Genomic DNA, 14,431 nt, shown 5'->3' on the forward strand with positions numbered 1-14,431 from the left:
AGAATTCAATTCGCCTCAAAAATTCACAATAGACATAAACTTCTATTTCATTATTCAGTCGATTTTGATGCCATTTATTTCTGAAAATAACATTTCTGACTAAGTTTAACGTAAAGTGTATTCTGATTTTTTTTTTTTTTTTTTTTTTTTTTTTTTTGGTTTATCTTTCCTGGCAATATACTACGTGAATTTGTAAAATTTGAAATGCATTAGCAGTAAATATCTGTAACATTTAACGAAATCGAGCTTGACGTTTTGAAGGGCTTAATATCGTGCTTGTTTTGAAGAGCCTAATATTAGGAAAATTTTGTAGTCTTTGAACAGTACTTTGTGTGTTTTTCAAGATGAACTCTCGCCATCTCATCACCGACTCCTTACATTTACATTAGCTTTATTCCAATGAACGTTGTACTTACGTCGTTCAAAGGGAGATCATTTGAGTACATCCAGAGTTACCTTATGCAAATTTCACAAGATAACTGCTAAGCATTTGAGAGATAAGTATAAATTGGAGATTTCTGGAGGGTGGTGGTGAGCTAATATTTCTGCTTGTTTCAGGCAATAAAGACACGTGAACCAGCTCGCTTCATGCATCTGCACATGCATGTACATGCATTGTACTGCAAATGCAACCTGTGAACCTTATGCTTGATCAAATAAATCGCTCGTATTCCAAGGGAATACATATTGATAAAGTGTTTTAGTCAATAAATTTTTACCTCAAATATGTGAATCTTAATATCTTTTCTGTTCTTGAAACTCATGTCTTGTCTGCATAAATCAGAGTTGTGACTGTGTTAATTTTGTAGGATCAAAATAGCATGAAAACTTATTCTTTACAATGATTAAGAATGCATATTTCGTACGAATTAAGATATAGAAATTCCAAAGATGTGACTAAAAAAGGCACATGCTTATTGTTGAATTAAAAACGATACAAAACTTTTCTTTCTGTTGTGAAGAATATAAAACAAAGTCATTGTTGCAGTCTTTGAAAAGTAACTGTTTTGTGAGTTGAACTCTTAGTCATCACGTGACCAGAAACCGTAGTCGCTGTCAATCGAAAGCGTGAAAACTCTAACCGGCTTTGCGGACTTGTGTAGATAAATGTTTTTCGTGAAAACTGTCATAAGATTGCATTTTTGCATTCATCTAAGATACATTACTACGCATCGCCGTTACAAGATCAATAAAGAACCCCCAGTTACTTTTTTAATAATAAGATTTATGAAATTTATCTACCATGTATCAGATTGCGTGGAATTCGTAATCTTGACAGAAAGCTCATGCGTAAATAATTTTGAGGCGTAAATAATTGTGAAATCCAGATATTATTTTAACCACATAAGACACAAACCAAAGCCAAATAAAAATCTTCAAATCCCAAGACACCACTGCTGCATAATACTTGTTCACCATACCAATGAAGATCACTTGATATTTCTGATGTTCATTCTAGAGCAATTGATTTTCAATTGTGTGCATGTATACTTTAATTCCTTTGGTGCAAAGCAAAATTTCAAGCATGAAATCAGAGAGAGAGAGAGAGAGCAGTTAAAACTTTCATGGTTCCATCAACCTTTCATTTCTTCTGCTCCATCAGTGGTCTGTTCAAGAGCTAAACTGGATTTGCTTTTATGGTGATGGGACTAAAGGACGTGTCCTCTTTTGCTAAAATAGAATTTTGAAAATAACTACAGGATTATATGGTTCGTATATTCACATTGAAATTTTCTAATCAAGAGATCGGATGGAATTTGTTTCTATGAGTTCAAATGCTTTCGCTTCTTTTTTAAATGTGAATATTTCATTAGAAATAAAATCATGGAAGTCTACCTGCAATATATGTGATAAATCAAGATACACTTACCCCCTCAATTATCATTAAATGTTCCGTTTGGGTGTCTAATGAATAGAATTATAAGGCTTATATGGAAGTTGTAACACAACATATATAGAAGCCTAATGATTTTTTAGATAAATATGTACTCTGTGACCCGATTTATTAAACTATTAAATATACTTGTCTTATTCAAGGCACGGAATTTTAGTACACGGCTTTTATTTAAACGATAAATTATTTAGAGAAGCCTGATTGACATATTTATCAAAGAAGAATCACCTTTAAAACACAGGAATTGCTAATGTACCATAAATACTGTATTCAATAACAGAATAACAAAAATAATACATTTTATATGGCTAAATGGGCCATGGCCACTTAAATGAAGGAACTGAGGCATCAAATGGCATCCCTAAAAATGGAAGTGAACCCTGGGAACAGATGTCCACTATTTTTGACTAGTCCATGCTTGAAAATGTTTGTTAATTTTTTTAAAAAAGTTCGAAGATGGTAAGCCCAATAACCGCCACGAGACTGTGCAGCCGCACAGTCTGAGGCACCAGTAGAGCATGTAACAAAAATTGCAAATTATGATTATGATCTGCTATAAAGCTAGCGGTGAATGCATCACCCGTCCTGGATAAATTAATTTTAGCTCTAGCTGACCATTCAATACTAAATTTTAAGACGATGAAAACATTATTTGCCTTTTTCTTAATGTTTATCTGCAAACACTCTCCTAAAACTATATTCTACGCATACTGAATCCATCATTTTTATGGTTCTGAGATACGGATTTCAACCTAAACAATATTGATCAAGAGCTTTACTAAATTTGGTTTCTGCCACAAAATAAATACCGCTATGAGGGGTATTGCTGACCATCCTTGCTGACTGTACATGTATTTACCACTTGCAGAATTGATTTGAAACAACTTTCTTTTTTTTTTTGTCTGGTCAAAAGGTATCGCACAGTCAGTGACACAAATAAAGAGTAATGCCTGTATTATCACAGTTTGATCTGCTGAAATTAAGAACCACTCTGAAGGCCGGTAAGGCGTGGGAAATGATTTTTTGGGATGGATCGTGGAAAACTTTAGAGGACTTGAAAGGTGTCTACTCAAAAATATTTGAAGAGCCAAAGGTAAAACATAAATGCTGGTATTTTATCTTATTGTAATATTTTTTGTTTTCTAATCTGTTATCTATCAAAAACATTACACACACAAGAAAAACAACACTCGCTAAACCCAAAGATAGCAACAAACACAGCGAAAGGAAAATTTGCCTCATAAAACTTCCAACTGTCTACAAATAGATTCTAACTTATGTCAAATTAAATGTACATGTTATGTTAAGCAGGGGATGAAGAATTGGGGCAGTGATATAAGCTTTGGTTAGCAACGGGTAAATGGTATCAATTCAAATCTGATTCGGTTCTGTACACATATACCATACAAGTAAGGCGTTGGTTTTAATTGATCTGCTTAACTACACTAATAATCTCTATTTGGTAGAAATTTACGATATAGACAAAACAATCTTTTTTTAAAAAAAAAAAAAAAAATGCTCTATATGCTTGTTTTCTCAATTCCATGAAGATTTGGGGTGACTGAGGAAATGATAAAACCTTTCTTAGAGGGCCTGACTTTATGCCAAGCTATCAACGACAAACGTTTGTTCATCATTGATCTTGAAATATTGGATGGAATTTCTCTTGTCGAGGGCTATGTTGTAAGTTAAAATATTGCAACATGTGTGAACTACTTCCAAAAAAGAAAATGAATGTTAATGAGTGGTGAATTCATAGAAAGTACTTTTCCTTTTTAGAAGAATAACAAGCGTTTAAGGATTCAAATTTTCAAATCAAATTAAATATCTGTCCCCATAGGTCTTCATCCTTTGTTTCTTGTTAAATTTGGGTATTCAATATTAAGCAAAGTTGTAGTTGGTGGTCCATTTTGCACAATCAGTGGGGTAGCTTGACCAAAATTTATGTGTAGGCACGAAACTAAATTAAAACCGAAGGGTTGGGTGCTGGAAGGGGTCAACTGTAAGGGGAAAAGTCTTAAAATGTCTACTATGCATATATTCAATAAAACTATTTTTTGCTGTTTTCCTTAAATTAATGCCACAACAACGCGCAAAAGTAATCAAAATATGAATTCCTATAAATAATTAATCATAATTGATAATACTAAATATTTAAACTTATTCTTTAAAAAAGATTCGATTGAAAACACACTCTAATAGCGATTGGTAAAAGGTTAAAGAATAAAATCTTGTATGTTCGCTTTTTATCGTGACTCGAGTAGTGTCCAGTACCCATTGCTCTCTTCTTTGTGGATGGTAGAGGTCAACTTATGCCAGTAGCGATACAACTCTTTCAACATAAGGGACCTGACAATCCTGTAAGACTTCTTCTTTATACATAACTCATTTTTAAGAGGAATTGTAAGTGTAAAATAGTTAATGGAATATAATACTGAAATACTATCTTTTAGATTGAACTAAATTTCAGGTGTTTCTTCCCAGTGAGCCACCTTATACATGGTTGATGGCCAAAATGTGGTACAACGTACGTGACTCAAATTATCACCAAGCCTTGGCCCATCTAGGTAAAGATGTGCGAAGTCCTTTGAGTTTTAAAACTTTTCATTTTTATACAGAAAAGATTATTAGATTGAATATATCTCATTGATTTTACAAAACAACAAAAACCGCTGTGATTAATTCATGTCACAGTGGTATGAGTCAATTATATTTTTTTTTCTTTTAAAATAAGTCAAGGCATACATATAGAGTCTACAGAAGTGCGAATCCATTCAGTATATCTATGAATGTATATCAGTATTAATATTAAGTTTATTTTAAGGCTGCACACATGTATTATTGGAAGCCATATGCATAGCAGCCAATAGATGTCTGTTGCCTTCACACCCCATGTTTAAACTGTTGGCTCCACATCTTCTCTACATCATTGCAATCAATGAGTACGTATAATGGAAATAAAGCCCGTTAGTGGTCGATTGTTATATGTTCGAGGATTGTCCTAGAAAATCTTTTTAAATATTTTAAAAACTGATTGACAAAGGCAATTCATTTTTTTGCACATTGTTTGAAAATATTTTCGCTATTTTGACATAATATTATATAAGTTTGTAATGACATATGCATATGAAAAAGGAGAAGATAACAAACAGTGATCGATCTAAAAAAAAAAAAATGAAGTAATAATAATAATGAAAAAAAAAGTAAATAAATGTTAAAAAATTCAAATCTGTCAGCCCTATGTATTGATCAGGTAGACGGAATATTCCGTAGTCAATTTAGTATAAATGTCAGTCAACATTTTAATTCTAAATTTTTGTAGAGGACAGTGCATTCTCTAGAACATAACAAACTGCATATATAGCAGTGATTCACAATGTGCCCTGTAGTTTCGTCACATTGGTTACGGTTTCATTTATAAGAATGAATCATAGTGGACCTCAATTTACATATATATTACATATACATATACATGCAATATGTATCGTCAAGAAAAGTTAAATGCAATGAAGCGCATTGAAGTGGTAAAATGTTTTGCTTGAACGGAACGTTTGGGTCTTTCTTATCGAACGTCAATTGTTTCATATTTACGAGCCCATTTGTTTAGAATTGAGAAAGCAATATTCGTTGTAATGTTATAAGACACCCCACCCCACTCTCTGAGACTAGCAATGCCAGTAATGCTGAAAAGACCCGCTTCTGTTAAATTCACATACTGCAACAAATGTACATAATTATATGTGTGTATTTGTCATGTCTATTGAAGTTTTCACAACACGTGTATCGATCGAACACGTGTTTACCCTGTGTTTATGTTGTTTAACGTCCCTCTCGAGAATTTTTCACTCATATGGAGACGTCACCACTTGCCGGTGGAGGGCTGCAAATTTAGTCCTATGCTCGGCACTTAGGGCCATTGGGCAGTGAGGGATCTTTTTCGTGCCAGCACCTACTGCGACACGGGGCCTCGGTTTATACCCTCTGTTATATGTCTCTGATAGTACGTACTACGTTCGATAAGAAGACCCAAACGTTCCATGCAATCGAAAAAATTCACCACTTCAATGTGCAATGCGAAAGATTTCATAAGAAGTGAACTCTTCCATCAAAGTACGGATCAGTGATACAGATTTTACGTACTTACACCACTTTGTACAAATAATTTATACAGATATAAATATAAACAATAAATAATAAAATGTCTTTCTTTCTTTGTTAATACAAGGATTAACACTTGCAACCACTGAAAAAAAAAACATTTCGGGTTTGTGCATTTTTTTCTGGTTGCAACCGTTCATTCACATATTAACAAATATAAGAAGCATTTTATTGTTAAATTCCTCATGTTTTATTTTTAAAAGTATAGAATAAAGAATCATTTGGCAAATCATTTTCTTTTCAATAGCTCAGTTTTTCAGAAAGTTAACTGAGAATTTCCACAAAATCATTTTCTGCGCTCGGTCTAAATTGAAAGGAAAGTTTTACACGTTTCTGGATTTATTTGGGTAGCACGTCGCAACATGAAATATGGAGATAACGAACAGTAATCAAGCTCAAAAGTCCATTAAAACAATACAAATCGGAAGCAGAGCAAACACAGACCTCTAAAAGCATCAGGTGCCATGGAGGAGTGAGCACCCCCTGTCGACCGGTCACACTCGCCGTATGCTCCTTTTCAAGATCGGGCAAATGGAAATATCCGTAGACAATTTATTGTGTAAGAAATGGCCTAACAATTAGTATGAAAACGTCAGTCAGCATTCGACTTAATGATAGATTGTATTTGCCGACAAGGTCATTATATCGACCCTAGAACTTGCAAATCGTTGACTTCAAAAGAGACTGTTGAGATCCTTGTTTCATCAACTTGTTTGTCAACAGCTTGCCTCGTGGCATTTTTTATTTCAAGTTCACTGGGATATATCGAGTCGATATACGAATGGAAGTAACTATTAATTGATAATATCTAAATGTCGAGTTGAAGGCCACATCAAGTGTTTTCTTCTTCTCATGTATAAGTTTCTGAATAAATTCTGTTTCATATGAATATAAAGATAGGTCTGCTAATAAAGGGGCGCAATTGGTATTTATGGGTATTCCGACAGATTGTTGGAAGACTTGATCTCTAAAAACTAAATAGATTTTGTGAATCAGAAACTCAAGCATTTATCGTTTGAACTTTCAATGACATGTTGATAAACTCTTAACACGTAAAACATTCAAACATTGACATAAGTTGAATGTGTTAGTATTGGAAAGGTTGTGTACCTTATCTTAGAATTGTAACGTCTACAGATTTCATAGCATTGTGGGATGCTAAATTGTTTGCATTTGGTTTGTTATCAGCATTCTTAAATACACTTGTTTTGGGGTTTGTAACACCCGACTGAGACATTAATGAAACATGATTTCTCAGACGCAGAAATTCGACAGCTTTAATGATCGACAGAAGTGCCCCATCTAAATTTATGCAATGATGGAGACGCCTATACTCTCTATCATATAAAAACATAGATACTAAGTCATGAGATGAAACAAGGCGGTATATTCTAGATGTATGGGAAAAATAATCAAATATCTGCTTCTGAGGAAGAATACCATCTTCAACCAATTTATGCAAAACAGCAAGATTAGCAGTTGACCACTGACTTAAAGATATATTTTCAAGTTTTGGCTTGTTAGGGCCATTGCGGCAAACTAACTGAAAACTAGAACTGTCTGTAACAATCTTCTCAGTCGGATGAGACCCCCCCCCCCACCACACACACACACATATTAACAAAATCAACAACGTCTAAGTGAGAACTATGAGTGCTGCTGACATTTAGAGACTTAATATGAACCTGGGGATCTTGCCAAGAATACCCACCTTGAATCTCTGGAGAAGTGTCTGTTACTTCAGCGGAAAGTGGAGTGGATGATATGGTGGTCTATTGACTTTTTATCTGGTTCAGAACAGCTCTAATAAATGTTTCCTCAGAATTAGGTGGGCCACCACTAGCGGTGGGGCTTGGAAGGATTTCTGGGGCCCGTTTTACAAAAGAACTTACGAATAAGTCCAAAACTTTAGTTGAGTGTAAAATTTTGCAAAATTATTTATTATGTTTGAAATTCCTAGCATAAAAATATCTTGTCAAACTCTTTTTTTTAAAAAACTAAAAGCATTTTCAAAGCAATGCAAATTAGAAAGCAAGAAGCAGAATTAAATTTTGGTCTTAGTCGTAAGTTCTTTCGTAAAACGGGCCCCAGGATCCTGATCTTGGGTTCCTTGAACGTTTTCATGGGGCTGCTCGGGTTCTACTTTCACTGCTACATTTGTAGAAAAATATAAGACAAAACATGCAAATTCAGCTTAATGTGCTAACAGCTGAACCTAAATTAGCAGCAACTTCCTGTCTGTAAGCTAAAGAGGAGTCTAAATATGTTTTGTAGGCCTCACGAAGCCAATCCCCTTGAGACTGAATAAGATCAGGTGGTAACCCATATTCAAGAGCAAATGAGGCACCATCTCTCCTAAAACTGTGTGCGGAGTAACTATTGGGAGCAGACCTAGAGAGGCTAGGCACTGCCTAAGACGGGAGATATATTCTTCATAAGTTAGTATCCGTAGCCCTAGATTTGACTTATACACAAAGGCTGGAATAGCCAAACTGGAGTAAGGGGTGAGGTTGAATAACAACATGAGGACTGTGCTAGGACAAAAGGGTGAATTTGGAATGCGTGGAAGTGGCACTTGTAAAAGTCTTTGCTGATGCTGATACTGAATAGTTTTTGACCAGGCCAATGACAAAATAACCCCTGTAGCACTGAATGAAATATTTGAAAGTCCCAAATGTTTCCTAGGATCAAACTCCTTCCGAGAAGGAGCTAAGGTTGGATTTGCGAAAAAAAGGAGAAAAAAGTAACAAGACGAGCAGCCCAAAAACAAATATCCCTAGATGAGGACAGATCTATACAGGAAAAAATTTTCCTTTGCAAGTCAATGGAAATTGGCATTTTTGGCTTTGTATTGTCCCCCATCACTCTACGGGCCTCTTTAAGATATTAGAGATATAATAACAATCTAAGGGTTAATTGGGCTTCCCTGCCTCTAGGTGTAAGAGTCTCACAGCTGTTAAGTAATTCCTAAGAGATGTGCATGCCAGTTTAACTGACAGATGAGCTATGTAACGACCTAGGTTTATGTGTGATATAGATACTGGAAGGATACCCTGATCTGAACAGAATTTCAAGTAAGTCTGAATGTAAGTCAGGTAAGTACGACGTGCGGACCTAGCTAAGGCATTAGTTCTCAGGTGTGCCACCCTAGCATCTAGGTTGGTGGGTTGATGCATGTCCAAGGTGCCTGAATAAAAGAAATGAAAGTGTTTGAGGTGACATATTGTGCAGTAGGTCTGATATAAAAATAGGTTTTGGAAGCATGTTTATATATGTAAAAAATGATGAAAATCATGTAAACGTGAGATTATATTGCCCAGTTGTTGTGTTTGCCCTTAATGTGTTTGGCTGTAACATGAAAATCGTATGTGGCTGAAAGCCAAAACATGTAGGAATGCATAACAGTCCTATTGCGAGATGTGCCCTTATTTAGACATGATACAGTGAAAGAGTTGTCGGAGAAAATCAAAATGCGTTTGTTCGCCCAGTGCGGGGCCAAGTAGCGTGCAGCAAAGGTCACTGCTAGGACCTCTCTCATTGATATGCATGTTGAGGGCGTTTGGGCAATCCACCCCCCAGTCAAAATAAAACCAACTATCTCCCCAGTGACCACCTGCTCCTGTAGAGCAAGCATCTGTATAAACTGCTGTTACTGGGACTTGATCTAGTGAGTAAGGTCCTCATGAATTAATGCCACCAGTGAATATCCGGAGATATTTCTTTGCCTAGCCTTAGTTTATGGGAACTGTGCCTGAGCAAGTTCATAGCATTTATCAGTCTGCGAAGGAAAATTCTCCCGCCATAGACAACTGAAGATGCCCAATTTAATTTCCCAATTAAGAACTGAAGTTGCTTTCTCGTAGCACGTTTGCGTGATTTGAACTTTGCGAGTTCATCTTTAATTTGTTCAATTTTGTCTTCTGAAAGACGAGGAGACATATCTACACTAGATATTTCAATGCTTAAAAAGGTTATTGTTTGAGCAGGGTCAACAACCTTTTTCCAATTTATCATGAAACCCAAGCTACATAACAATTTTATTTATGCACCCACAATACGAGAACATTATATTTATTGGGTGCACAAATAAAATGCTACGTTTTGAAAACCCTTGCGTGACATCATACGAACAACAGCCTGGGATAAGCGATGGAAAATTCCAGGGGGCTAAACTTGAGTCGAAAGGTAATTTGCAATCATAAAATTACCTGTTTTTTTCTGGAAATTCCCACTTTATGCCAGTCACCTGTTGACTTCTTAGACTAATAAGCACACTCCTGTATGCACTTTTCAAGTCAACTTTGGCCATATAATAAACCTTAATTTTTGGTTAGTTTGGCTGCAGTATCAACAGTAGAATACCTATGTTTATCAACAGTGGATGCACGGGCATTGACAGAAAGTCCCTGGGGTCTGCTACAATCATGAATAATTCTAACCCCTCCATCTGGTTTAGGGAATACTCCTACGAGACTTGTTATTAATGGAGGTTTATCAACCTCAGTGTAATTGCCATAAATTTTCTATTTCAGAGCGACTTTGTTCTGTGGCTTTGGCATAAAGTGGGGAATGGGGAATCTGGTTTTGCACTAGAATGATTATCTAAACAAATATTTACAGGGTTGGAATCAAGATCAATTATATGAAACCCATGTCTGATGCCTTATAAAATGTACTCTCTATCATAATCATGACCCAACTCTTTTTCCCAGGCTGCAATTTGTAGAGTCATTGTGGGTTTTCTACTTAATCGTGTTTGCTGCTTGATGTCCTGTACAAGAGTGTTGACCATAACACCCAGGTACACCACATGCTCATATTTACATTTCTTGTTGCATGTGTTGTAACAACGTAAATTTCACTTTTAGATGATATTTTTTAAAAATCTTTATACCCTGTTATCTACATGTAAATGGCAGATAAATGTTTGTGTGATTGTCATTTTGTGTTTAAAATGAAAACTGGGATGAAACTCATACGCCCACTTAAATTGATATGCTGATAATATACTTAATATTCTATGATTGAATAATTCGTAGTTCTCTGATTGGCTGATCCAACATTGTAGAAAACAAATACTGCACGTGACCTTCCAGGTGAACATAAGGATTTATTTTTCTACATTGGCCTAAAAATAGATTGAGAACTTCCAAATTGATACAGATGGTTCTGAAAAGTTATTTCACTCAACTTCCACTCAGATGAACATAACATTCACGCACATAAAATTGGGGGAGGAAAGGGTATGGCTGTCCCCTACACTTTTTTCTGGATGTAGTTTTTACTATTAATTTAGTATGAAAATATTTGTTGAAAGGCTGTTTGCCCCCTCCCCAACTTTCTGATACAGTGTTGTCAAATCCCTCATATGTTAATGGACCCTAACCCCCCCTCCCCCTTTTCGAAATAAAATTCTAGATCTGAGGTTGGAGAATTCTCCTCCTTTTTGGTGGCTAGTCAACAAATGTAAACAGGAGTAAGATGGCAAAGATTGCTGAGTGAGTTTGTATCATTTCCAAATCATTGAATTAAATAAAAATAAAAGAAGAGTTTGTACGATTAAATTAATAAATCATATAGTAAAACAATTATTGCTGCTTTTTAGTCAATACATGATTTACTACCTTCCCACTACAATATTCACCTCGCCCTTTGGGCTCGGTGAATATCGTATTCCTCAGGTGGCTAAATCAGGCGAGGTGAATATTGTACTTTGAAGGTGGCTAAATCATCATATTGACTGAAAAATAGCAATAATTGTATAATAATTGTTCATGTCTGAGTAATATGTTAAAGAAAACTGTTGCTCCATATTCATAAGAACATCAAGGTCCATGTATCTCCTGCAGCACAAAAACAACTATTAAATTCCTTTCTAACAGAAACAATTTAATTGAATCCCTTTACCAATTTAGCTTTTATTATTGATGATTTTATACATGTAGATATAAAAGACAGATTGACTAGAGAAATTGAATATTAATGATTGAACAAATGTTGTATAAACTAGTGTTAGCCACATGATTAAAACTCTACTGCACAAACAGCATCGGTGATCAAATTATGCATATTGAGAAATTCAAACTTTGAATCACTGAAACATCAACAATATTAATTTTCTAGCAAAGATTTTTAAATATCTGATTTTAATAACATGTTAACTTTGTCATATCAAAAAATTTTGAGACGTGATAAAAATCCTTTAAATAATTCCTAAAATGATTACTAAGAAAACAGTAACATTTAAATTACACTTGTTTTTTTACACTACTTTACACTACAATATCACAGTCAATATCAAATATAAAACATATCATTTTTTTTTCTTAAGTTTTATCAAAAAAATATACCATGTGTGCAAAAAATGCATTTTTTATAGATGAGAACTTAAAAAGCTATTTAAAACACTAGATGTGTCTGTGAAACACTAATGCCCCTGTGTAGCAGCTCATTGCAAGGGTTCAAGTTTCTCAAATACAAGTCAAGCTCCACGGTCAAGGTCAAGAGATTAAAAAAAGTTGGTATCCAAGAAAAGTCTTGTCACAAAGAATACACCTGTGAAATATGAAAGCCCTAGCACCAACCATTCAAAACTTACAGCGAAGGTTAAAGTTTTTCAAAAGTAGGTCAAACTCAAAAGTCATGGGGTCAAAATTAATGGTGCCCAAGGGAAGGTCTTGTCACAAGAAATACACGAGTGAAAAATGAAAGACCTAGCACCAACCATTCAAAAGTTATGGCCAAGGTTAAAGTTTTTTTAAAAGTAGGTCAAACTCCAAGATCAAAGCAGTCAAAATTGTTGGTATCCAAGGGAAGGTCTTGTCACAAGGAATATACATGTTTAATATGAAATCCCTAGCTCCAACCATTCAAAACTTATGATAAAGGTTTAAGTTTTTTAAAAGTAGGTCAAACTCCATGGTCAAGATCAAAGGGTCAAAATTGTTGGTACGGTAACCCAAGGGAAGGTCTTGTCACAATAAATATACATGTGTAATATGAAAGCCCTAGTTCAACCATTCAAAACTTATGGCAAAGGTTAAATTTTTTTTAAAGTGGGTCAAACTCCGAGGTCAAGGTCAAAAGGTAAAAAATATGTGTATTTAAGGAAAGGTCTTATCACAAGCAATATATCTTTGAAGTATAAAAGCCCTAGCACCAACCATTCAAAATTTATGGTCAAGGTTAAAGTTTTGTAAAATTTTGCAAAAGTGGGTCAAACATTAAGGTCAAGAGGTCATATATGTTGACACTTAAAGAAAGGGTTTGTCACAAGGAATACAAATGTGAAATATGAAAGACATAGCTCCATCCAATCAAAAGTTATGGGCAAAGTTAAAGTTTTTGTGAACAGACAAACAGCTAGACAGAGGGACAGAGCAAAAACAATATGCCCTTGAATCTTTGATTACACAGGCATAAAAACTAAGGTTATTTTCCATCCTAATTGAATTTTAAAAACTACATTGTAGAACACTATACTATAATGATGATGCACCTCAGATCTTTGAATCAGTAATTGTGCAACTTATTTCTCATCTAGAAATTACATCAGAGTGCAGTGTTTTCTTTTTACCTTCCTGTTAATTTATTTGAGGGAAAATTTAGCATTTTTTATTGGAACTTTTGAAACAGAAATTTATTATCCCACTCATTTTTTATGCCCCCATAATCGAAGAGGGGTATATAGTTTTTGCCCTGTCCGCCCATCTGTCTGTCTGTCCGCAAAAACTTTAACCTTGCCCATAACGTTTGATTGGTTGGAGCTATGGCTTTCATATTTCACATGTTTATTCCTTGTGACAAGACCTTCCTTTATGTATCAACCTATTTGGCCTCTTGACCTTGACCTTGAAGTTTGACCAACTTTCGCAAAAAATTACCCAACTTTAACCTTGGCCATAACTTTTGAACAGTTGGTGATAGGGCTTTCATATTTCACATGTTTTCATCGTGACAAGCCCTTTCATGGGTTTAAATATTTTTACCTTTTGACCTTGACCTTAGAGTTTGGCCCACTTTTAAAAAACTTTAACCTTTGCAATAACTTTTGAACAGTTAGCACTAGGGCTTTCAAAATTTCACAGGTATATTCCTTGTAACAAGACCTTCCTTTGGATACCAACAATTTTGACCTTTACCTTGGAGTTTGACCTACTTTTGAAAAACTTTAACCTTGGCCATAACTTTTGAACAGTTGGTCTTTGACCTGTTATAAATTGCATGTATATTTCTTATGACAAGGTCTTCCCCTGTGTACCATTAATTCTAACTCTTTGACCTTGACCTTGGAGTTTGACTCGCTTTTATAAAACATTAACCTTGACCTTAACTTTTGAATGGTTGGTGCTTGGGCTTTCATATTTATCAGGTATATCC

General features: G+C 35.0%; 1 protein-coding gene and 1 pseudogene across 1 annotated transcript in view; one reads left to right on the forward strand and one right to left on the reverse strand.

The window, feature by feature from the left end:
• LOC133182694 (polyunsaturated fatty acid 5-lipoxygenase-like) overlaps positions 1–4,846 on the forward strand; it is a 52,390-nt gene extending 47,544 nt beyond the window's left edge. The window contains 6 exon segments of the mRNA XM_061317546.1: positions 2,859–2,987; positions 3,206–3,303; positions 3,445–3,577; positions 4,159–4,254; positions 4,365–4,461; positions 4,719–4,846. Of these exon segments, the coding sequence (XP_061173530.1) occupies positions 2,859–2,987; positions 3,206–3,303; positions 3,445–3,577; positions 4,159–4,254; positions 4,365–4,461; positions 4,719–4,846 (681 nt within the window).
• Positions 4,847–8,241: 3,395 nt separating this feature from the next.
• LOC133182695 (uncharacterized) lies at positions 8,242–10,844 on the reverse strand (annotated as a pseudogene).
• Between the last annotated feature and the right edge of the window lie 3,587 nt (positions 10,845–14,431).

Source organism: Saccostrea echinata, unplaced genomic scaffold (assembly GCF_033153115.1).
Source record: "Saccostrea echinata isolate AGI-Se365-2 ecotype Australia unplaced genomic scaffold, CSIRO_AGI_Sech_v1 ptg000009l, whole genome shotgun sequence".
In the NCBI taxonomy this organism is placed as follows: domain Eukaryota; kingdom Metazoa; phylum Mollusca; class Bivalvia; order Ostreida; family Ostreidae; genus Saccostrea; species Saccostrea echinata.